Source organism: Montipora foliosa, chromosome 4, assembly GCF_036669935.1.
Source record: "Montipora foliosa isolate CH-2021 chromosome 4, ASM3666993v2, whole genome shotgun sequence".
Classification (NCBI taxonomy): Eukaryota; Metazoa; Cnidaria; class Anthozoa; order Scleractinia; family Acroporidae; genus Montipora; species Montipora foliosa.
The window spans coordinates 21,447,115-21,472,897 of NC_090872.1; the positions used below are offsets into that span (position 1 = coordinate 21,447,115).

Here is a 25,783-nt window from a genome sequence, read left to right on the forward strand (position 1 = left end):
TCATGAGACCTCATGAGCGGCACCTTTGTACCTACAAATACAGAGAAGTAAGAAAAACACTAAGTGGACGTTCTTTAGGAGCCTCCATCTTCAACATTGAGTTAGCACCACCACACACGAGTAGAGGAAGCTACTTTTGAAAAAAAAATAAAGTGATGTAAGAACACGCTATCAAGGGATTGGTTTCATGATGCGGGAACACTTTGCTTTCAGTGTAGTTTGCTCATTTTTAGAAAGGCTTTAGGCGCATTAAGAGATACAGATAAGCAAGTGCATTTGCCGCCCGTACAACGTCTTTGTTTTTTCCTCATCACGATATTGTTTCGAGACCAGTTGTGAACGGCAAAAAAAACCCAGGGTCCACGCTTGTGCTGGTGGTTTGAACAACACATGCATAGCATGGACTGAGCTCCCAACATTCTGAAACATGTTTCTTTTCGCTTGAAGTAGATCTAGAGTAGCATTCTAGATAACCGATCTGAACACCACCAGGAAATCTAGAGGACGCGTTCATTGTATTATCAAATTTAAATGACGTTTCGCGTAGACATACCCTGGATTTGAAGTGATTCCATCCCGCTCCGCCTTTGGCAAATAAAATTTGGCAAATAACGAAAAATTGCTCCTGTAGACGATTCGTCACATAAAATGTGGCAAATTCCTGCCTCTCAGTGAGCGCTATTGGAGAACGACCAGGCAACCTAACCTTGTTTCTGCTTTATCTCTGCTGTCCGAAAGCATTGCTGTGCGAATTGTCAAGAATTAAAGCGAGTTGAGAAAAGGAAAGAGGCCAAGGGGACTTCTAAACGTCATTCCTTTCCTACTTTGGCAAGTTCTCAACTAAACTGCCAGGTACACCGGCCATCAATTGACAAAGTCGTTGGTGAATAAATCAATTTCTGAAATGAATGTATATTTGAAGTGTGGGTCGAAAGATGAAAGAGAGATGTGATCCTCACCCCTATCTGAACCTTATAAAGTAGGTAGGTAGGTAAAGTCTGCTACGAGCCTAGAAGGCCCATCAAGCCGGCGCTTATCTCCGGTTTCAGTGGCATGAAACGACTAGGAGTACTTCTACTCCCCCCCCCCCCTCCTGGATTGGATGCCAGTACATCGCAGGGTTACCCCCACCATTAAATTCGCCGGTACCCATTTATACACTTGGGTGGAGAGAGGCACTGTGGCACTGAGGCACTGTCTTGCCCAAGAACACAACACAATGTCCCCGGCCAGGACCCGAACCCGGAGTCGAGCCCACTAATCATGAGGCCACCGCGCCTCCCGGAAAAAATTCAGGTGGCTGCCATGGAATTCAATCCCATGACTTCTGCTATGGCGGTGCAAAGCACTCAATTGGCAGCGGCTTCGGAAGTCCGATGATAGAACATTGCACCGGCACCGCAGAGGTCATAGATTCGAATCCCGTAATAGCCACCTGAATTTTATGTAGGTATATCTATGACAAAATTCAATGATCAGTATTTGAAATAAAATCGTCCAAATCATGAATGCATCAATCCAAAGCCGAATGGCAACAAGCCGATTCTGTAAATCACCATTACGGAAAGAGGCATAACGCAAAAAGCCATAAAGCAAACAGCCATAGCGCAAAAAGGCATAACGTAAAGAGGAATAACGCAAAGAGGCATAACGCAAAAAGGCATTACGCAGAAGGCATAACGTAAAATAGCCATAACGCAAAGGCTCTTTGAAGAATGGAGACTAGTTGTGTACTTCGTAAATGATCTCAGCTCTAAAAATAACGTCAATTGATTGTTCAAGGGAAAGAATATATAATCGCTATAGAACTTTTTCTTCCGTTTAAGTTATGCATGTGCGTTATGGCTCTGCGTTATGCCTCATTGCGTTATCCTTTTTTCGCTATGGCCATTTGCGTTATGCCTCGTTGCGTCATTCCTACTTGCGTTATGCCTATTTGCGTTATACCTCTTTCCGTGATGGCCATTTGCAGAATCGGCTTGTTGCCGTTCAGCTTTGGATTGATGCATTCATGATTTGGACGATTTTGTTTCAAATACTGATCATTGATTTTGTCATAGATATACCTCCATAGACTTTGTTGCATGTCGCTGAGATACAAATGCTTAGATTGTCCACATAAGCGAGAGGTTCACTTTTCTCTTTTCTGTAAAAGGGAGACAAACGTGTTTTAGTTTTGACCAATGGTTTCCATACAGTTAGTCACCTTCGCAGCCGTTTTTTGGGCCATTTTTTGCGTCAGACGCCAACTGGATGTGGGGTTTTCGAGACCCTGGATAATGGTTTTGCTCCGCAAAACTTGAAGCCAAACGAGAGTTTGCGTCAATGGAAAACACACCAGTTCTTGTGGGAATTTGTTACTCCGAAACAATGGTGTGAGGGGAAGGGGATGCTATCAGGGATCCACATTTGGGTAACTCCTGTGGAACATTTACCCCAACGATCTTTCTTATGATATTAACGTAAGCTTTGGAAAGAAAGAAACGAAACTTTATTCATTTTAATACAATGAAAGGAAAAGATACCAGAGGTTATCCCTTTCGTGGGTATCCGCCCGGATCTTATCAACTGAGAGTCGATTTTCACGAGAGATAATGATTGATAATACTAATGTAACACAAAGTGCTATAAATGCTTCGGAGTTGTGGTATACTTCCAACTTCTTTAAATTTACTAGATCAATATTCAGTGACTTTTTTATTCTTAAATTGCCTCTGGATCCGGCCGCAGTCAGATTAAATTGATTGAAGTTTAAAAGAAAAATGAACCACACTAAGTTATTACGGAGTTCATCTAAGATGCAAGTGGAGAACTTGAAAACGTCGGTCCGACGTTTTCATGTTGGCATTCATTTGAACTTGGCTACTGTAAGCAAAAACACTTAAGAATGGTTTCTGCGAGCTAAAATAGGAGTTTTAAAGAAAATTTGCCCATTAATTTTCGTTTGCCATCGGTAAACAGGTCTCCTTTGCTTTTCAGATTTTACTAACAACCCATGACACTGCCCCTTTAAAGGAAACCTTGATAAGTGTAGAGTCCTTATTCTTGGTAGCAAACCAGACAACTCTAATCTCAACTTATAGCTATCGAGAATAAAGTTGTAACTTCTACTGACTGTTTAGAATTATATAATTATCAATGGATAGGCACCTTTGTTTTGATGAGCACGTAAGTATAATCAATAACAAAAGCAGTCAGCGTTTAGCCTGATGCGAGGCTTATACCCACGGGTAATAAGCTATAACGATTTAAAGCTACTATTCTTCCCTATTTAACTTATTCACACCTTGTTTGGCACTTCTGTCGTTCTAACGACAGTAGAAAATTAGAACGTGTACAAGAAAGCCGGAGCACTCAGCGCTACTTACTACGATAGATCATCAAGTTATTTCCTCTTGGTTATGGTGAATTATTGAGTATGGCTAACCTGTGCACCCTGCCTGACAGATGGTTACAGGATATGGCTGTTCTTAAGTACAAAGGACAGACAACAAATATTCACTGAAAAACAAGGAATTCGCCATATCCAGATTTACTACGGGGCTGCAGGGATGGCGCAGTGGTGAGAGCAGTCGCCTCCCACAATTATGGCCAGGGTTCAATTCCCAGACCTCGGCGTCATGTGTGACTTAAGTTTTTTGGTTCTCTACTCTACTCTGCTCCGAAAGGTTTTCTCCGGGTACTCCGGTTTTCCTCTCTCCTCAAAAACCAACATTTGATTTGATTTAATTTGTTCATTTCGGTTTACAATGTCCCCAATTAGTGCTCCAGCGCTAGAACGACTGGACACTTAAATAAAGTTTTTTTCCTACACATGGAAAGCATTCTGTTAGACGCATTGGCCCAAGTTATGGAATCTATTTCCCAAATATGTTATGGACCTTCCTACATTATCTGTATTTAGCTCATGATCATTCCTCAAATTGCACTTTATGTAGTACAGATGCGTTAGTATTTATTAAGCTTATCTGCAATTGTTAATAGTTTTAAGCCACACCTTTACACTTTACACACCTTTACTCTTAACAATCGTGCACTTGTAAATAATCTCATCAATTTCATATCCTGTCTATTTAAAGAGTTTTATCAATTTTAGTTGTTTTAATAATTGTTTACATTAATTTATAGTATCCCCATTTAGTGGTTCCTCTACAGCTATTTTAGTTTGACATTTAAATAAGTCATTCATTCATTCATCGAGAACACTCCACCAACCATTGACGCTATTTACCACTCATTCCGAGCAAGGTGACACTTCGTGACGCTTATTGAAATCACATTGCACCTAATTACTTGCGTGCTATTCAGAGCGAGTTTCAATCGAGTGTCGTAAAACCAAAACCAAAGTAATTACTTTGGCCAATCAAAAAGGACGGAGGCAATCCAGTAAACCAATCAAAAATCGAAGCAATTACACGTAGCCGACACAAAGCGCGGGAAAATGTGCACGCGCGAGCCACGATTGGTTTTGGTTTCAGTTCTGAAAAGGTTGAAAAGGTGGCGCGAGAACTTTGAACCAATCACTGAGTTAAGTAATGCAAAACCAAAGCAATTTGCTAATTACTTTCGAAAACCTCTCTATCATGCGATCAGTATAGGTATGAATCGAGAGATACAAACCATGGAAAGATAATGCTGAACTAACAAAATACATTCTAAAAATACTTTATTAACAAAGTCTTGCTACAAAATACATTATGGAATAAATGGTTCAGTTTTCGACACCACTTGGGAGAATGACCGGCCGACGCGGGGGTGGAACCTTCACGGAGGAAAGATCGTCGGACAATCTTTCTGGCCTCTGTAGCTGGCGGGATTTACCTGCGCGTGTGAGCCATGCAAGTAGCAAAAGCCACGAGGCGAGGGATTTTTCGTGCCGCAACCACGCCAGTCCCCGTTCCGCAAAGCTACACAGGCTGACAATCTTCCACGCGAGATTGCCATTTCTGAAGGGTCATACTGCCCACGGATTCCAGAGATTAGGGTATCGTTTCTTCTTCCAAAAGTAATGACCTTCGTTATCAATCTACTTTCTATCATGGTCAAGAAAGTGCTTCAAAGTTTTTTTACATTTTCCAGAAAAAAACGCTATAAATAAAACAGTAAGTGCAGTCTACGCAAATAAATAACAACACGCGTTTATAAAATCAATTGAATATTAGGAAAGTTCATCTCTTGGTCCTCCAAGTGAGACTTGGTCTTTCAACTCGGCAATTTCTGAAGAAATAAAAATAAAATAAAACAAGAAAATACACGTCTTTCTTCAAACGACGTTTACCAAGTCCGCAATTAAATGCATGGACGAAAAAAGGAGAGTAGCCGTGTTGGAAACAACCCGGAAAGGACCGCGTATATTGTAAAATCAATAAACAAGTTCACGCTCTTGAGTGCATCATGGGTAATCAAGGCAACATGGCGGGAAATTCAAAGGTTTGTATGGAACTTTAAAGCAAAATAAAACGAACATGACATACCTCTTACTAACCGATTTCGTGGTCCATACTGTAAGTTACGGACCGAGTTTTCTCCATAAAACAACGGGAAAAAACGAGGGATCCGTAACTTACAGTACGGACCGAGAAAACGAGGTTAGTAAGATATTTATTATATCTCTGAGGTTAATCCGGCGCGCGGGCAAGGAAACTAGTCGAAATCAAGCGGAAGGTTCAACTGCTACAAAGATTGCCGTGTCAAAATCCGAAAAACTCAACCTTCTTGGCTGTTTGAAATAGTTGCTTGCAAGATTCAAACATTGTTACATGTTTATGTAACAGAAACGACATGAAAAACTTGCTAGATAATGTTCTATCGAAATTTTAAATTTTGCGGGCTGTACAACGGGCCGTACTGTACAATACGGCCCGCTAATTTAGCCAATCACACGCGTGTACTATTTAAGAGATATAATTAATAGACTTTCGCCTTCGCAAACCAAACAAATAAGTCCAAGTTCACAACTGAGATGAACTGGACTTGGTATCTATTCTTTGTAATTTCTAAATATTGCTTTTTTGCCTCCATGCATTCTCTGTAATTTTGTGCCTTTGGAATTACAGGAAATGTATGGCAGAAACTCTGTTTAATAACATAATTTCTACAATAGCCATTCTCTCCAACTTTCTTATGCCGCACCTTTGAGCGCACATCTTCTGTTTTGGAAAAAAAAAACCCAAACAAATTGCATATCATGAATACTTTTCATCGTTTTAAACTTCCACTCAAACCTTTGAATTTCTCTCCATCTTGCCCTAATTACCCATGATGCACTCAAGAGGGTGAACTCGTCTATTGAGTTCCACCTTAAAACCCATTTAAGCGTTAAATTTTAAACTGAGGGGAAAGCCCGAAGGAAGAGAACAGTATAGATGAAAGGATGCCTTTGTCCCTGCAATTTACATTACTAACAGTGTTGTTGCGTTTGAAGCAATGACACCCAAATTTAGTGAGCGTTCGTATAACAGGTCTCCCCTTCACGCTACAGGATTAATTTTTTGTTCAATTAACGTTTTATATTCGAGATTCGGCCAACAAGGCGTTTACCTTCGAAAAAATTGGAGAGACGGAAACTTAAGTACAAGAGCTCAGTTTTGTGCCGCAACGGAAGGCAACCTAAAGGGAGGCGTTCACCTTTTCATCATGTCTTGACTCTACCACACATTTGTATTGATGAGTGTTGATTCCTATAGTTCTTGCAACCTCGTTACCAGGGTCTCTCTCCTCGGCCTCCTTTGGGAGGCAGCTTTGAAGACAGAGAAGAGAGATCCTGGGAACGAGGTTGTAGTTCTTGCAACTCGTTGCGTAGAGCGTCCACCCTGTGTAAACGGAGGTCGTAGATTCGATTCCTGCCTTGGAATCTGATTTTTCTTTAGTTGTCTTTTTGGCCGTTGGCAGGAAACTATCATATCATCTCATAGGGACGATTTGTTTGAAAATTTTGGTAAAACCTTGCATCCTGGAATCGTATATGTCCACTTCCAGTTGCCGAAATTTGATCAAAACTCACTGATTCAAGGTCTGCGCCACAGACCTCCAGTTTGAAAGAACCAGTCAGTACCAGTTATGATGTCACCATCGTTCACCGATACAGACTCCTCTCGTATTTCACCCAGTGAACTTAGTAGGCATTTTCCCCCTTTGAACTTTCTCTACTTCCAGAACTCAAGACAGCGGCAACATATTTGACGAAAAAGTGTTTACACTCACATAATCACCGGCCATTTTTAAAGCAAAACAAAAGAGCCTGTTCGCATATAAATAGACTTGCACTTTCAAAGGATTATTTTAGATGTCAGCGTAGCCGTCGTATTATCGTGAAGAGACACATGGTCGTTCTTACGTCTTTGGAAACGCTCTATTCCCTTGCTGCAAAGGCTATCGTGACCCCTTATTCCCCAGTTACCTTGTTTCAAGGCTTGATTTTCGTGCATAAGTTCCTGATTTCTTGTGGAGAGAAATACGGCGTCTTGTATCGCTTCTTCCAAAAGCGTTCGGTAGCGCTGTTCAATGGCTGATTTTTGCTCTTCGAACACTTCTCGATAGTTACGGAACGTCTGGAAGTGCTGCAACTGTTGAATTTCCAATTCTTCCTTGTGTCTTTTGTAAGCTTCTTCCAAATCTGCCTTTAAACGCTTTTTCTCCTCCGTTACTGATTGAATCTATAAAAAAGATAATCAAATGATCCCATTATAACAGGAAGATAACAAAGCGATGAAGTCGCAAACGACTCATTGTTTCACTTCAAGTATAGGGATAACTGCAACAACTCATGCAAAATTGCCGGTTTGATATAACGTTGATGAAGACCGGATCAATTTGACTGAAAAATAAATAACAATAAGGGATGCATTCTTCGACAAACGACCCCTGTGAGGTCACGTCCTAACTTACACACCCCTCCCCCACTCCCAATGTTGACCAGGGGCTTTAAAACGCTGCCTTAACATTCGAGGCTACAGGCAAGAGCTTTTTAAAAAGCGTGTTATTGTCAAAACCGGTTTTGCTCAAGACTTCAAAACTACTTGCAGACTACTTGAGGCCTGGTGTAGAATTCATTTGGTCTACAAATCCTATAGCCTTGTCTACAGCTTGATTCGTTCCCATCTCCCCGTTCACAATAGAGTGCAAGCAGGCTCTTCCGTTGAAAATGGCGCGAGGTCGAAATACAGGGACTTGGTTCAGTAGTAACCAAGCCCCTATATTTCAAGCGCGCGCCATTTTAACGGCCAAGGGCCTGCTTACAGGCTACGTTCAGAAGTACCAGAGGTAACTCCTATCACCTCTGGAAGTACAAAAGGGAAATTGCAAGCACTATATTTTTACCCGCAGTGACATGACAGTGCGTTCAGCTTTCAACTCGACCAGCTCCATTTCCAGCTTAATGGCCTGCTCAGTGCTGTACTGTGCTCCCTCGGCAGCTTTTAACTGTAAAATAATGCCACTCTGTTAGCAAACAAACATTGAAAAACGAGAGCACACTCTCACATAACACAGTGCTGTTGAGGCTTTCCTGTCTATCGGTGAATCATTTTCGTGTCCGCTTCTGCTTGACTGAGTGCTCGATTAGCAGAGGTCTCATTTCAGTTCATTTAGCTAACATTGCGCTAGCCTGCGTAGTTAGCATTATTAAGGAAGTTTTAAGCGCCCGTCGTTTTTGAGCCATGGACGGCAACCGGAAATGAACGTTTCGCATAACAGGACAGAAGAGTCTCCTAGATTTTTAACGTAATCATCTCTAATGGCAGAAAGATACTTAACAATATAAAGGTGGTAGTGAACAGACAAGTTAAAAAGGAAAACAGCTCACTTACAATTGCCGTCCGCGGCTCAAAAACGTTGCATGCTTAAAGGGGCACTGTCATGAGCTGCGCATGCTCGAGTTTGTTCGCTCTCGCGCTCACGGAAAATTCTAGCACCATTATGGATTCACGCGTGAGTCACGTTCGCAGTTAATGAATTCTATGTCAAACATAGTGCTCAGAATTTAATATTTACCTGTCAGGAAGAACTTTCCGGATCACTAAACTTTTGTAAATGCGAAAGTGCTTGCAGTACAAAGCGAAATTACTGTCGCTGCACGCTTCGTGGCCAGCATCGAATTTAGCTTGCAGCCAGGCGTGAAAAATTCTCTTCTTCTGATAAATACGCTTGTACGTGTTATTCCACTCCTTCAGGTATTCTTTGCGATCCGTTAAAGCCTTCCTTTTTCTCCCGGAGTTTCTCCTTAGTCCACCATAGCTCTCCCCAGTGGACGCCATTTTGAATTTGTCGATTCAACTTAAAAAAGTTAACCTAACACTTTGCAAGTTTTCACAAGACGCTAGCGCATGCGCAACTCATGACAGTGTCCCTTTAAACTCCCTATTATTGGCGAAAGAGGCACGCGTGTTTTTAAAGGGACACTGTCACGGAGTGACATGCGCAATAGATATTCTACATATTCGAATATATTCGATATATATGCGTTTCCAGCATTTCGACCATTCCTTTCTTGCTCTTTTAGGGGAATCAAAGAGTCGTTTTCGCCCAGAGTTTCTTCGTTTACCTCCATGGCTGCCACCACTCGTGGACGCCATTTTGAATTTAGCACTTCAAACTTGAAAAAGTCAGGCTGAACTTTTCAAGTTGGGATTCGAAAAGCTGGCGCATGCGCGTCCGTGACAATGTCCCTTTAAGATACTTGACAATGTAATTGTGATTGTGTGATGACAAGTTAAAAGAGAAAATAGCTCACTTCCGGTTCCCGTCCGCGTCTCAAAAACGCGCGTGCTTAAGCTCCCTAATACCACCAGCTACGCAGGCTAACATTGCGCATCCCGTGCTGTATTGTGCAGTTTTCGGTTTTCGGTTTCCTCTTCAAAATAGAAAAATTACCTGAAGCTCAGCTTTTTCCTGCTCAACCTCCATCTTCACCCGATCCACCTCATCCGCCAATGTTGCGGCATTTTCTTTCTCGTGTTTTTCGCGTCGTTCACTCTAAAAATGTAAAACCAATGCACAAAATTGGAAGAGCAAACGAATAAAGAAGCTGTATATGTGGGGACATCCACAGCCATATTCAGTAATTCACCGCGTGACGCTACCGATTGGAATAGCTTGCGTTACTGTCTGTTCCGTTCCCATACCCGCGCGTGTCTCCTGCGAAGCTATAAAAAACACGAAAACGACCGATAGCGCAGGAAGAAGAAGATCACTAAGGAAGGCGACCGCCTTGATGGTCAAACCGAACGAAGCATCAGTCTCCTGAATGCTGGACATGGGCTCGATTCCAGCGCCAGCCCTACACTTACAGGGACTGAGGAAAAATTGCTGCCATCGCTTTGACAGCTGAAAATGGTTAGCCTTCAGGTCTTCTCGGTACTGTGAAACGCAGTCTCTGTTGTTAAATCAATGTTCTTTAATGAAACACTGTGGGACGTTAAAGAACCCACACAGCGGAGCACGGAGTTCCGGTGTTGTGGTCTACCCTTGTTCCTGCGACCTTAAAGAACTGTAAATGTCGAATGTATTCTCGTAAAACGAACGCAAAAAGTACAAGTTTCATGAAAAATGATTTAGTGCAGGTATTTTTACTCTTTGGCCGTCAGGCATAATGAGATTAAAATAAGGAGCTTACGAGCACAAGACGTTTTCGAGCCACGGACGGAAACCGGAAGTGAACATTTCGCATACCAGACAGTAGTCTCTCCCAGAAATTTAAACTAATTGACTCCATTAGAGGAAAGATTCGCAATATGAATGAGATAGTGTCAAGACCAGTCAAAAAGGAAAACAGCTCACTTCCGGTTGCCGTCCGTCAAAAACGTCGCATGTGCAAGCTCCCTAGTAACTAGAGATGGACTACGAGAACAGCCTTTGGTATCTACGATGATGATATCAGGACAGACCATCGACTATCAAAACACTAACAATATCGTCATTGATACAAACTCATACCTCAATCCTGTAACGTAGTTCGGCATTTCCTTTTAAAAATGAGGTTTGAGACTTCGCTTCCTAAATTGAAAATAACATACCACTATCATGCTGCGTCAAAGCCACACTTTAGTTATAATTATTTGCGTATAGGGGCATGGTTAAGCCTGCGTATATCGCGTTACGGTGAACGTGGGAAGTAATGAAGAATCGTGTGCAGCGCAGACAAGAATTTTTCGTACGAAACAATTGTTTTCAATTAAGGAGACGATGGTGGTTCGACGCAAAGTGAGTGAAACACGGAAATTCAGTCGCATCAGGAACCAACGCCTAGGAGCGAACAACTCCCATATTAAGGCTTTGTCACGGCATTTTTACGGACCGATCTATTTTCAGACTACCTTTTCCGCAAAAAAAAGCAGTTCCGGTTCGGTGACGCTATGTCGTTAAGTTCGTTTCTTGTGATTGGTCATCGGGCTCCAGGGGAGTCTCAATCGCGGGAAATTCAATCTAAAAATAAATCGGTCTGTGAAAAAATGGTGACAGGATTACATAGGGCTGTTGTTCGCTCCTTGTCATGGGATCCTGGTCGTATCAAGTGAGGGGATTGGAATCAAAAATTGTCTGCCGCGCAGATGCAGCGCAGACTTGAATTTCTCGAACGTTACAGGTTTTTTTTTTAAAAAAAACGATGGAGTTGCGTCGAAAAGTGAGTGAAAAACGATGATTCAGTTGTATCGATTGAGTTGACAGTTGTGAATGGCAGGAGAATGTCTGACGAAGGGCTTCCACTTGAAACTTCAGCTCCATTTCCCTTCATTTCTCAATAGTTGTCAATCAACTGGTAGAAACTCATTTGTATTTGTCATTTGTATTATCCATAATCGAGTTTGTGTAATTCGATTATGTGGATTTGTATGTTTGCTATGTTTTCGCCTCTATTTTCGTGCACATGAAATATTTTCGTACGCAGAAGTTTTAAGGATGTGTGAGTTTTAAAATACGCGTGAATCTTCAACAACTTCACCTCTTTTTCGGCTTTCTGTTTTTCTTGTATATCTTTGAGGTTGTGTTTAATCTTCTTCAATTCTTCATTCTCGCTCTTGAGTTTTTCCTTCAAGTCATGAATGGCCGACACCCTCGCCTTGTTTTCTTCTTCGCTGTTCTTGCCTTAAAAACATCAGATATCAATTGAGTCCACAGCTTTTTATTGAAAAGTTAGAATTACCTGCTCATACTGTTGAACTTTCGAATGATGAAAAAGAGGAAAACAAAAGAGCTGAAAAGATGAATAACACGAATTACACGATTTTTAAGAAAACAGAGAAGAACATGCAAGGCTCGAAGGTAACCAAAAATGATCATAATAAAGTCAAAGAAAATTGAATAATTCTGTGAAATAAAATAATTGATACAAAAAAGGGTGTGTTACAAAACTAGCGGAAGGAAAAGCTGCTTTCAGCTTCAGTGGTTTCCGTTAGCGTGCATGGTGAATGCACGCCCATGTTTCTTAGGGTTTTGGGGCGTTTATCCGCAGATAGTTTTAACCGCAAACCAAATATATAATATTACCGGATTCTGCCATCTGGGAGTAATCGGCAATCTTTGACTGCAAGTCGTCTTTCAGCTCATCAACAAGTCTTCGCTTTTCTTTGAACTCGGCAGTCAACTATACAGAAATAACAGCGAGTCAGTGTGCGCATAACACGTTTTGTGGCTCGTCTCGTTCACTTCTCTTTATTTCTTGTGAAATTGATTCTCATGTCTACTAATTTCTTTCTTTTTTTCTTTTGCAGCGTATTGGAGCAACCTTTGGGCCTGCACGTCAGAGGATCATTGCTCTCACAACTGCCATATTTGTAAGAATTGCTCGTGATGTGGCCTACACCAGGTGAAACAGGGGGAAAGGTGAAGCGTTTTCGCGCCCCACCCAATAAGCGCATTTATTGTTCAAGTATGTACATCCGCCAATCTTCGATCAATCTTGCATTTGCAGATGTCATTACAAAGGCAGCACTTTCTCCTCAGTTATTTTAAGACCCTGAGTGTTGATCCGGCCGGAGTCGAACTCACGACCTCCCGCATGGCAGCCCGATGCTCAACCAACTGAGCCACCGGTGTGCAATGCCCATGGTAACAATACTCAGTGCTTCATCGACCTTATGAACAGGAAAACGAGTCACTTCTAAGCAGGTCTCACCTGGTCTTTCTCCTTTTGAAGGGTCATCAACTTTTCCTGCACTTCTTTATTGTCTCTCTTCGTACTATCCATAACCCAGTCTAAGATTCCCTGAAAGAATAGTACAATAGTCAGGGGCACCCAATTTGAGATCTAGAATTTTCGGAACATTTGTTGTAAAATTCCTTGCTTGCCTGCCTGCCTGCCTGCCTGTCCTAGGATTTTCGAACATCTAAAACATGGTATATTTGACCATTTTAAACTGATTTAAAAGTGATCACCTAGAATTTTCGGGATCCTTTTTTCTAGCTGAAATTTTCAAAAGATAAGTTTTGATCCCTATAATTTTTGGATCACTAGACTTTCTGCTAGCGAATCCGAATAGATGAAAAATTTTTAGGGGATTAAAATATGCCTACATCTACCGTTTCAATACTAAAATACGTTTAAAATGCTATGTTTAAGTGGTTTTGAACATATATTCTCGTTGGGTGTCCCTGAATAGTTACGTGGAGTCAACAACAAGTTAAGATATAGACTCTCTCCCGAAACGGATCATGTGGCATGCTACCTTATTTGCTAAGGTTATCCTCCGCTCCTCATCATAATGCTCTGATAATCTTTCCCTTTCTTCCCAAGTTTGCCTCTTAGCTGTCTGAAGATCTTTTATCAGCTCCTGGATAGAAAACAAATCAGTTTCCACAGGTCAAAAGCTAGTGCTTCTCACACCGAACAACAGGTTTATGAGACATTTGATTAAAAAAAGACTGTCAAAAAAAAAGCTTCTTCTTTGTCAGACTGAATTTGTTCACCTTCAGGAAAAAAAAACTGCTTCGGCTAGCTATTTTCTTAGTTTAAAATCCACCAGCTAATCTTTCAAGTTCATTCGCTTAATGCATACAACCTGACGTGAAAACTACAGAAGCAGGAAAAAAAAAAAAAACCAGACGTTGTGAGTAAACTGAGCTTGTAAGCAAGTCTTATAAATGGGATGGGTATTATCCGAGACCACCTAGCCTGCGTAGCAAGCGTTTCCGTGGAGAAGAAATGCAAGATTTTCAATGTTCTGGCCATGCGGAAAGAGGGGCGAGACATAAAAAGGGGTCTCGCCCCTTTTTTTTTTGCGCGGCCCAAACATTGAAAATTCACGGAAGGCTAGAGAAGACATGAAGGTCTTACCATTCAAATGCTCACTAAATTAGCAGTGTGACCTAAGTCTGAAGACTGAAAAAGGTCTTCTTCTGTTTTTTTTTTTTTTTTTTCTCCAGCAACAAAGGATGGAAAGAACCAAAATGAATTGAAATTTGGCCAATTTTTTCAATAATAATAATTATTATTATTCATTTGATATCTCTTCCTTTGGTTATCAAAAATGTTGTGTGGATTGCAGCACCAAGTATTCAGTTGAAGAACCGTAGTTGTGGCTGAAAAACAGTATAACGCCATGACAGTGCCCCTTTGAAAGCTTGCCCTCAATGAAGCCAAATAGTCATTTGAAGAGAAATATAATTTAAATCACTGAAAGTTATCTCTTGTCTAAAAATGAAATGTTCTTTATTAATAATTCTTTATTACATACTTCCATTTGCATGACATCATCCTTGTTTGCTCTGCCTGCCCTTCCACTGGTCGCTAACTTTTCCCGCAATCGTGAAATTTCATCTCTCAAATCTTGGATTATCTTTGTATTCTCCATCTGTGTTTTTCCAAGATTTCCCATCAAATTATAAGTAATCATGTACAAGTACTGTAATAACCTTAATTGGAGATGGTGGATGTATCTCCAGAGGGACAAATTAACATACATCTATTATTTGGGATAGTGTCCTGGAGTTCCAGTTGTTGTTAGTTTTTCTTTTCCTTTGAACCATTTTTATCATTAATTTTCACGTTTGTAATTAGACCATTTTAGTGGAACTCTAGTGCCACCATTAGATTAGGAGCTTTCTAACCACGCATGTTACTAAACTTTGAAATTGAAATCGGCCTAAGAAAAGGGTATCCTGTAGCTTGACTCATCTCGTCACGATCAGATAATAATACTTTTTTGAGTGTAGTACTTAATTAAACAAAAGTAATATGCAGCAATTTTTAGCGATACCTCATTTTTCTTGACAGCATTGTCAATCAGTTTTGTCCTGTTCCCACATTGCATGGCAGCAAGAGTCTCTTCATAATCAGAGTCTGTTTAAGAGACAGCAAAGATTGCTTGTGAGATTGTGAGGATCGGCCAAAATCATGGCATTATGCATGTAGGCAAGAGAGCAAGCAAATGCAACTATGAGGAACAAACTCTGACAAAAAGTCACGGGGTGCCCCACAGCCAGTGTCAAATGGTTGAAGATTGCATTTAGCCACATTGAACTAGTTCCTACTGCAAGACAGTCTACATTCTACCAAAGGGGAAACAAAAAACCTTTTACCTGCAGGTGACACTGTTGTGATCATTGCAGTGTATGCACTGCCACCAAGAGAATCCTACAACAATAAAGATGTGGGAAACGTTAAATTTTTTCTTCACCATGAAAATTAAAAATCATGCAATAAATTATTGACCACTCCTCATACAGGCTTTTCGGAACCAATGAAATGAATATTAATGATAGAACAGAACAGAACAGAACAGAACAATGTTTTCAAAAGAATCCCAAGTGACTTGAACCAAACCAGTTGGCTATTTACAAGTGTAGCTGAGAAGTTGACCCAGTGAAGGACTACTGGGAACAAGGCAATTAAGAATCACCTGCTCTCAAGACATGCGCTGTAACCACTCAACCACTCTAGATCAATCAAACTGGTTATAAACAAGTACTCCACTTTAAAAACATGAAAATTATTATTCACATGAATTCAAAACAAAACATAATTAAAAACACGTCTTTCTGGAGTAAATGGAATGGCTATTTACAAAGAGAGATAGAGTTGACCACTGACCCCTGCACAGGAGTGAGACTTGACAGATTTTACTGTCTAACACCAGATGATTTTACTCATCCGCTGGGGGCATTTCAGGGCATTTGAGGTGTCAATGGGTTAAAAGAAGTATTTGAACTTGGCCATAGTTAGTAGCGTTCCCTGAACTAACTATGACTTGGCACAACCTCACGTAAATGAAATGCTTTAACCACTGGACCACATCACTTTGCTAAGTAAAGCTAGGACAGGTTAGCAAAATTTGTTTCGCTACGCTTAGGGAATCAGGGTGGTTTAGTGGTTATCGACCGCGCCTCCCACCTCTGTGACCCGGGTTCAACCCTGGCCTCAGGTCACACGTGGGCTGAGTTTCAGTCGATCTCAATCTGACTCAGAGGGCTTTTCTATTGGTCCTCTCAATGGTTAAATATTCCTCCCAAAACAAAATCGACTCTCAGTCAATTACATCATTCTGGCTGCGGCTAGATACCCTCGATAGGGATAAACTCTGGTATCCTTCCCTTTCATTGAATTAAAATTAATATGAATAAAATTGCTACTATCATGTTTTGCGACTGCAGTTGTTATTAAAAAGCAACAAAGGCTGATTTAAACATTTCTTCTTACCTGTAAAATCCTTGTTAGTTTAGAGTTTCTGTAAGGAATGTGACCTTCCTTCCTCTTGGGATCTGCCAATGCACTCACCACAGCATTAAGGGCACTCATCCTAACAATCACAGAATACTTTGTTAATCTATCATATCATACATGTACTCACAAGTCAAGGAGATCAGTATGGGATTTACAATGGGTTGCAATCTGCTCGCCATTTTCGTTTATAGTTACTGTAGTGTAAATTGGCATAGTGAAGTGACTAGCGATAAACAAAATGCCACTTAAGTAGTAGATAAAACACAAGGAGGAGATCTGTATTTGAATAGCCATTGTAAACACCCATACAGATTGGACATGAATATTTTATCGCACTTGCAAAATAAAACACCAAACTCAGAATACAGTAGAGATCTGTATCAAAGGTTCAAGAATACTAATAAACTGAGCATGAGTTTGCATTAAAAGTTAATTCTACTGTTTAATAATTCTTCAATCCAGTTGATTTGTATTGGGGTTTTACCAAGGATTACATGTGACTCGAATAGTACCTGCTGACTGGTCATAACTTTGATGAATAATTACCACAGAAGTCATGGGTTAAAATATTGTTCAAGAATTTTAAAGGCTTTCCTTTCATTAACCGCAAAAATAACATTCATAACTGCAATGAACTAAAAATCTTAACCTGTTGTATTTTGTTCATTATTAATTCTGTTATCTCGTAGAGAGGACTTCATTTATTATAAACTATCCTAGCTGAAATGCATCTTAGGAACTAATGTGCAAACATTCAAATGAATTTCTTTTTAAACAGTACTTAGTCAGTACAACATCTCTACATTCCAATTTGGTCGGATTCCAATTCAATTGGATGTGGGACCTGGAGCCCTGAAAACCACTTTTGGGTGTATGGAGCTTAGTGGGTAAATATCAAAGTTATTATTATTATTATTATTATTATTATTATTATTATTATTATTATTATTATTATTATTATTATTATTATTATTATTAGTTACATACAATGGCAGCAATGATGATCACGATACAAAAGATTTACCTTGGACTGATGTAATACATACCCCTTGTTTATATGACCTCCCTCACTTTGAATGTTAAGATCTATGCCTTCCATTCTTTCAGACCCTAAACAAGAGCAATAATATTTCACGTTACAACATTGTGAAATGGCAAATGAAAGGCTAAATGAAATGGCAAGTGAGAGACCAAAAACTTCCCATATATCTAGAAAATGGAGAAAAGATGTTGGTGCAAGTTCTTGTTACATTTTGATTTATCAACTTTTTCAAACGGGATCAATTAAACTAGGTCGAAACGGTTGAGAAAGCGTTGGCAGCGGCCGCTGTTGTTTACACACTCAGGCATTTTAAAGTGGGCCACATGTCAGCTCTGCTATGTCGTTCCCCCTCAACTTGTCAACACAGATAAGTCTGGTAATGACTGTTCCCAGGAGTTACCACGTTTCAACTGAAAACAGTTGGAAAAGTGTTCTATTGGGAGACCACAACCATTTCAACCTTGGTTGATCCCAACCTAAGGCTGGCTAAGAAAAAAACTGAGTACATAAAAATATGGTGGTGTTATGATTGGAAAATGCTGCCAATGAGAAAGGGCAGGTGTAATTGTAGGATGAGAGCGAGTGGGTGTGGCAAGCAAGGCCAGTGATCGCCCAGAGCAACAAGTAAATTCTCTGACTTGGACCAGACTGAGTTCCAGCAATGTACAAGAGGGACATCTTCCACTTCATAGCTTTTTGGTAAAGAAACACATTTTTGACACCATTGGAAGTACATTGTAACCACTTCTTTGAAGCTCCAGTATTCAATTTATCTACAGTGTCCCACCTGCCATATCAATCAATATTATTTTGGATCTGATTCCATTTTCAGATGATCCTCCATTACTCTTCTGCTCAATGTGAATTGTAAACACACAATCAGACCTGCACAAAGACAGAATCAATAACTAACAGTTCCAGTTGAGGATAATAAAGATCTGTGAAGTGTCCTGCCTAACACAAGCTACTGTTTCGAAGGTTTGATTAGAGATTAGATGTACCGGTATATTAACTGTGCATTCAGGAAATCTCAAAACCACAACCACAAATCCCTTAGAGCATGGTTCTTTACAAAGCCCTGAAATTTCCTTAATATTCTCAGCAATTTCCACCCATCAATGTTGAGGCACAGTGAAAAAGATTTAGTAACTGTTTAGCTCACTTAACCCTAATTGCTTCTGAGTTGAAGTTTTGAAAACCAGCTATGAATGATTCTAAGACAGTCCGGGTTCCCATTGAGGAATAAAAAGAGTGTAGTTGCCAACAACCTAGACTGTTGCCTGACACTGTTACTCTAAAGCCATAACCTTGTATGGGTACTGGCAATGTACTGCACAGTTCCAGCTTCATTAAAAAATACCTTGAGCCACCGGAGTTCTTATCAACTGATGCCATTTTGCGAATCCTATTTCCTTGCTCAAAGAGACGAGCAAGGTCTTCATTGTCTTGAACAACAAGCTCAGCAAGACCTTCAATAAAGCTGTGGAAAAGAGAAAAGAGCCACCCAATTATGTATTGTTAACTTTTGTCAAAAGTATTTTCGTCTCATTTTTAGTGAAAACAAGTTTGTTTCAGTAGGGCTGAAAACGTAGTTCTAACGTAAAAACAATTCACAAGGAAAAACACAGAAGTCACTCTTAGGATTAACGATGTTTCAATTAACCTCACATAACTTCACTAGTCTTACGTATATATTTTGGATTAATTTTCTGCACTGTCAGAGCTTCAATCATGAGGTGTACAATGTGATCAACATTTTACAAGCAACAGTAATTCCTCAACAAAATTTGTGGGATTACAGAGAAAATCAGCGCCTGAATCATTTTAATGTTAAATCTGGCCTTACATTCCTAGTTGTGGATGCTGACGGACTCGCAAATCTTGGCCAGTAGGATTCAGCAAATCATGAATCATTTCTTGAAATATCTATTTATAAAAAAGAAGAAACATTAATTTTATTAACTCATTGACCCCTGAGAGTGACACTTACCCAGTAATAGATTTTACTCTGTCTAACACCAGACGATTTTACTCATCAGTGGGTGTATCCTAGGATGTTTGAGTGGTGAATGGGTTAAGTGATTTGGAGTCAACTGAACAGTTAACAAGAATAGATAGTTGTTACACCTTGTCACTTAAGTTGAGTTGTACAGGATGAATTATCCGTCTAAGGTTTATATGTTGCTCTCCTTAATATCAAGTTGCGTGTGAACCACATCATCTGCCATCAAGAGTTGCATTTAATACATTTGAGGCCATGTCAATGATGGCATTTTTCGATATCAGAAAGAAATGTGAAGGAACTTTCTGTTTCTGTTACAGTCGGGGAACAAGTCACTGAATGCAGATACAGATACGTACAAAAATGCGAGGAATTAGACACATGTATGCAGATGTCCATAAGTGTCACCAAGTGTCCTCTTGCTGCTTTCCCCAACTTCAACATCCCTTGTGTCTCGGAATACAGACAATTAATGTCAAAAAGTGTCCCTCAAGTAAGGATAAATTTCCGCATTTACCCTGACCTAACAAATTATACTGCTAACCTTTACCCTAACCTTATTGTTAGAAATCGGAAGGAAATGCTTAGACTTAAAGGGACACTTCGTATTGACTATCAAAATTGGATTGTCTTGCATCTAATTACATGGCAACGTATTTCTGGACACTAGTGCAGCGATATAGCATTTCACTGAAGATTTATTTTTTCCCAAGGATATATAGTGCCAGTCAACAACAGGTGCAATAACTGGTAGGGATTCCTTACCTCATAGAATGAAACAGTGACAAAAAACTGCTTGTTTGGTGGGGCCTCATCTACAAACTTGAACAGACCTTGATTTAGCTGTAATAAAAACAGCCAAGAAGTCAAAAAGAACACTTGTACCATTTGATGCAGCAGGGATTAGATTTAAGAAATAATTATTGCACTAAAAATCTTACCATGGTATTATGTTTGAATAAAATGAAAAATGAAAAAGCCTTCAGAAATCTGTGTCTTGAATTAGCTATGGTAACATTAGCCAACCAACACCTTGGCTGACATGTCAGCCTGCGGCCAACATTGCCAAATATACTGCTGATCCATGGTACCAGTACACAATGTACCTCAGCACAAATTTTAATAGGTGGCACTGAAGTTGTAAACAGGGGACCAGCCACCATTTCAGTGCAATGAGCAGTGATGAGGCCTAATTAAGAGCTGAATTACCAGAGACATCTCTTAGCATGCTATCCCAGAAAATTATGAATTTTGGGGCTACCAAAGATGCAATTCCCTTTAGTTCTGGGTGACAAATCAGTTATTTAAACCAGTGACCAAGTATGGTAAATAAAAATGACCTGTAAACTTATGGGCATAAGTGGTGTTTCAGACGTAGCTGAAAGCTTGCCAACTAAAATAAAATATGTGACACACTGTATTTGAGGAGGCAGTGTGGCCCAGTGATTAGAAGGCTTGCCTTGAGACCCAGAGATCCCGGGTTCAAGACATGACAGATTTTTCCTCGGTCTAACTTTATTCGTTAAACTACCACTCAGTCTTACCAAGGGAATAATACCAGGCTCTTCTTCAGTGCCTATCATGGTGTGTGTTTTTCCAGTGCCTGTCTAATAGGAGAATCACACAAAGGTATGAGTACTATAACCAAAGGAAAATGCAGAGCCAAGGGTGGCCACTTCCAGCAGCAGGTTTACCGATAAAGACTGGCGGGAGACAGTGGTGCACGTAATACACATCAGACTAAATAAATCAACTATAAACAGTTACTGTAATGATGCTGCAGACTTGCTGCCTCCCAAATGGATCAAAGTGGTCCCCACCAAATCCAGTAACGAAGGGGGGTGCATCATGCTGACATTGAAAGGCTGAAGTTAAGTCCTGTTGGATGGGTGACCCTGAGCTGACTACACTCTGTGGAGAAGAGCTGGTGTATTGGTCATGAACCAAATTGATGCCTCCTACCTCTGTCATTGCATATGGGCGGGGTTACAGTCTATTCTTACAAGTCAGTGATCACATGTGGCTTGTATTAATTTGACAAGCTCTCTTCTCTCTCTATTTCCAAAGTTTATCAGTGTGCATGAACGCTTAGCATTACGACTCATAGCTGGGTAACTGAAATCTTGAGGCATGGAAGTTGCTTGCTGGTCTCCAGTGGAAGCCCCCCGGAAGTCTCAGGTAACAAGGTTCAAGTAATTTATCTTGACCACATCAAAGACTCCGTACAGTGTACAAGTGACTTAATGTAAGCAAATTACACAGTACAAGGTCTGCAATGCTAGGGAAATACATGTAACCTTACCTGGCCATATGCATACATAGTGACATTAAAGCCTTCCAGAGCTCTTTTTAGTAGTGGAGCACCCAGATCATGAAAAATTTGTTCCTGTGTTGAAAAACAATAATAATAATAATAATTATTATTATTATTATTATTATTACTGGTATCATTAGCAAATTATTAAAACAAAGTTTTTAGAAAAACTTTTAACTGGCTGGCTTAAGGACGGTGCTTATTATCGTTATTTGTGCATACATTCTGTACATCTCGAGATATTCAGGTTTCCTATCTGTGGTACTTTGTAAAGCAATGATATTTTTGCACAGGTTTTAAACTATGCAGAGAGAGTATCCAAAAAGAAAGTTGAGGATAACCATGCATTTTTCAGAGATAATTATTAATAAGCTTCAATTTGGAAAACAAAACCATAAATCGCCTTGTATTTTAAAGCTTTTTACAAAATATTGTTGATCAATTATCTTTGAAAAATGCGTGGTTCCCCCAATTTTCGTTTTGAATTGAAATAACGTAGTCTTGTTAGGATAGTCTACTTTTCCTGCATATCCATAAACCGTGCAAAAATACCTTTGAATTAGTAGGCACCGGCCTCAAGACTAAATGCTGGGCTGTGACAGTGGCTAATTGGAAAAGCTTTAGTGTTCTGGAGGTCGTAGCTTCGAATCCTTAGACCTTAGACTCTGATATTTCACTTGTCCTTTTGCCTGTTCCCAAGCAACTTACATTCCAGGGCCTAGTTGTTCAAAAGCCAATTAATCCATTGACCCCTGGGGGTTCCCCAGTGACGAATAAAATCGCCTGGCGTCAGACAGAGTAAAATACTAAGTATGGCCGGTGTAGGGGTGAATGGGTTAACCCATTGACTCCTGGGGGTTCCCCAGTGACGAATAAAATCGTCTGGCATTAGGCAGAGTAAAATACTAAGTCTGGCTGGTTTAGGCATCAAAGAGTTAACTTAATCCAGGATAAGCGTAAAACTTTTGTTTCATGTTGTCAACTTTTTGGGGAAAGTTTCTTTTGCTTACACTGTATTTTTGTTTTTCAAGATTGACTTCCCCTAAAGTAAAATAAAAGTTCTTCCAAACATCAGCTTTGAACAGCATTTGGGAACAGAGAAATAAACTCCTTGGTTGATTTTTAATAGCTGGGATTAGCGTTAATCAGTGTTTGAACAACCAGGCCCAGGCCAATAATTATCGTGAACGAAAGGGCTCAGTCTGAGCTCAGGTCCAAATACACGGTTCAGAACTTGGACATCCAGAGGTACATAATTTATGTACATGATAATGTTCAGAAACTTACAGTTTTTGTGTCCCAAAAGTAACTGTGATCAAGGCTAAATGCATGCTCCTATCAATAAAAAATAATACTAAATAAATACACTTTATTCAAGAAATAAAGAAATAAACAAAGGAGCACTAATGCATAACATCATTTAATACCTTACGTAACATTGTCCCAACAAATAGTAGTTCTTATATTAACATTAAATTTATTTCAAACTCAGTTAATTTCATAGTATTACCTTGGTATTTGTTCCAGGGTGTGGATTATGTATTACTGTTTTTTCAGCACTCATTTTAACCACCCTTGTGGCAGCTCTTGCCTTCTCGCTATCTGTATGATGAGTAAAAATAAAGCAGTTCAATATTTATTGGAAAAAATGGAACGATTTATGAAAAGGAAAAGGATGCAAATAATGAAGCAACCCTACTTATTTAGCATGTATAAGATAACAAAATGGTGTTATTCATGTTAACAATTATTTATTTAAGTATACTTTATAAATTATAACACCAGCCAGAGAAACTCAAGCTTGTGGAACGCTTTATTTTTTAAGAATGTGTTGAACAAATAAATGATGTATTCAAGTACTTTTTATTTCCACAGAACTTTTTAACTTAGAGAATGGAATACTGGCTACCCTCTGATGTTGTATTGGATGAATCTCTTGAAACTTTTATGACTATTGTAAATTAAGTAATTACTGAATGAAATGAAATATGAAATGAATCATATATTAAAGTCTGGATATGAAATGAAGTGACGCTACAATCCTCCCAGTTATGAACGCAATTTTAGCAACAGTGTGTAAAGAAGCCTGAAAAAGTCAGGACTTCAACGGGGTCTGAACCCTTGACCTTGCGATACTGGTGCAACGCTCTAATAAAGTGAGCTTTAAGCCACTGACGTTGGGAGCTGGTCATTTGTGGGTTCTAATGTTCCCGTGGTGAAAGAATCAAGGAATGAAATGATATATATAGTGAATTGTGGATTGAAAACAAGTCAAGCTAAAATTGTCTTCATAAATGCGGGGATCGTAGCTTCAATTGATTTCATGTCTTGCAGTTCAATATATGATTCATTTCACATATCATTTCATTCGTTGAGTCATTCCTAGATCATGGGTTCAAACCCCGTTGAAGTCCTGAATTTTTCAAGCTTCTCTGTGCACTTGCTAAAATTGCATTCATAACTACGAGGATTGTAGATTCACTTAAGTAAATTACTTTTGAGAAGATTAATCATCAGATTATTATTTATTTATATTTTATATATAACCATATATATTCTTTTTTCTTACAACTGAAATTTTTAAATTCATTAGTATTATTTAATTTTTAAATCCTAAATTTTAGGCAATACTGAATAACTGAAAACACCATATCAATGAGTTCAGAAAAACTATTATCTGGAAGCTGCACTTCCTGGGACTTGACATTACACCCCTTGACCCATCGCTGTTCCATTGTTTCTGTGGTAACAATACTGTTGTGTTAACAACTGGTGTCCAATTTTGGCTCCATGGGGCTACAATATCACTCTTTCAGTGATATTTCTTATCTTTATGACAAGAGGTTTTATAATTATATCCCGTACATTCACGCTATCAGCTTCATTATAATACTATAATACAGTGCTCTGTCTGACTGACTGACGATTTTAATTTTTTTCAAAATATCAAATTTTAGGCACTGAGAAAATGAAAAGATGTAATTCGTTTGTTTTTTTATAAGCACTTGCTTCAGCTTCACTTTGGTCGAGAATATATATTTATCAAAATATCAAAGGCAAGTTACCAATTAGCAAATGCTGAAAAAGAACGATGTTGGCAGAAACGACTGATAAAGATCGTACAATTTTGAGCTCATTTACGTATCATTTATACAGTCAAATATTTTAGCTTAATTAAGCTAATATTTTTAGCTCTAAAGTGAACCTTAATAGGAGTTATATTATTTAAAGAGGAAACATAGAAGAGGTTTAAGTGTCTGATTTGGTTTTAGCAACCCTGATTCTATACCAGAGAAACGGGTATGCTTTTAAGTCAGAAAAAAAGAGCAAAAGCGAATTTAGAGCTACAGGAATTTTCGAATTAATTAAAATCAACCTTACCATTGAAAGGTCTACAGCGAGCTGCAACTAATACATTTGAGCCTCCTGGCGTCTGGAAGAACAAGTATGAGTTTAAAAGGTTAATAAGAGGGGATCAAAGAAAATACAAAAACTATAAACTCACCATTTTTCAATTTTTCGTGGAATATGAACAGGAATTTAACCAGGGTGCATTTAGTTTAGGGTACGCCGAAGATCTTCGGCGTGGGTTTTAAAATTTTGCGGCGTACCGGCGTGCGATCAACAAAATGTCGGCGTACTGAAGCGAGTGATAAAGGCAATATTTGGCGTAGTGTGCTACCAATGGCGTAGACTTGTGGCCTATTCGGCGTACATTTTAAAAGCCCTCGGCGTACCTTCGGCGTGGGGTCTATGCGGAATGCACCCTGG

The 25,783-nt window shown here is 39.5% G+C and overlaps 1 protein-coding gene across 1 annotated transcript; it reads right to left on the reverse strand.

Annotated features, from left to right (window-relative positions):
- Positions 1 to 4,649: 4,649 nt before the first annotated feature.
- Positions 4,650 to 25,783, reverse strand: LOC138000258 (kinesin-2b-like). Its single transcript, XM_068846536.1, has 24 exons — positions 25,518 to 25,783; positions 25,394 to 25,445; positions 23,523 to 23,614; positions 23,300 to 23,347; positions 22,001 to 22,084; positions 21,243 to 21,305; positions 20,464 to 20,541; positions 19,543 to 19,622; positions 19,057 to 19,176; positions 18,484 to 18,581; positions 17,701 to 17,764; positions 16,631 to 16,730; positions 15,514 to 15,568; positions 15,192 to 15,274; positions 14,670 to 14,786; positions 13,662 to 13,766; positions 13,112 to 13,201; positions 12,484 to 12,580; positions 11,939 to 12,081; positions 10,933 to 10,992; positions 9,871 to 9,972; positions 8,320 to 8,421; positions 7,400 to 7,655; positions 4,650 to 5,217 (listed from the first exon to the last, which is right to left on the reverse strand). Exons 1-24 carry the CDS (start codon positions 25,518 to 25,520, stop codon positions 5,159 to 5,161), a joined length of 2,151 nt encoding a protein of 716 aa, XP_068702637.1. The 5' UTR covers positions 25,521 to 25,783; the 3' UTR covers positions 4,650 to 5,158.

Excerpts from the sequence above, each read along its gene's own strand:
- LOC138000258 (XM_068846536.1), bottom strand. Across the intron at positions 19,177-19,542 it reads CAGCATCCACAACTAGGAAT|CTTTATTGAAGGTCTTGCTG; the intron begins GTAAGGCCAGAT and ends TCTTTTCCACAG. Across the intron at positions 9,973-10,932 it reads AACTACGTTACAGGATTGAG|AGTGAACGACGCGAAAAACA; the intron begins GTATGAGTTTGT and ends TTACATTTTTAG.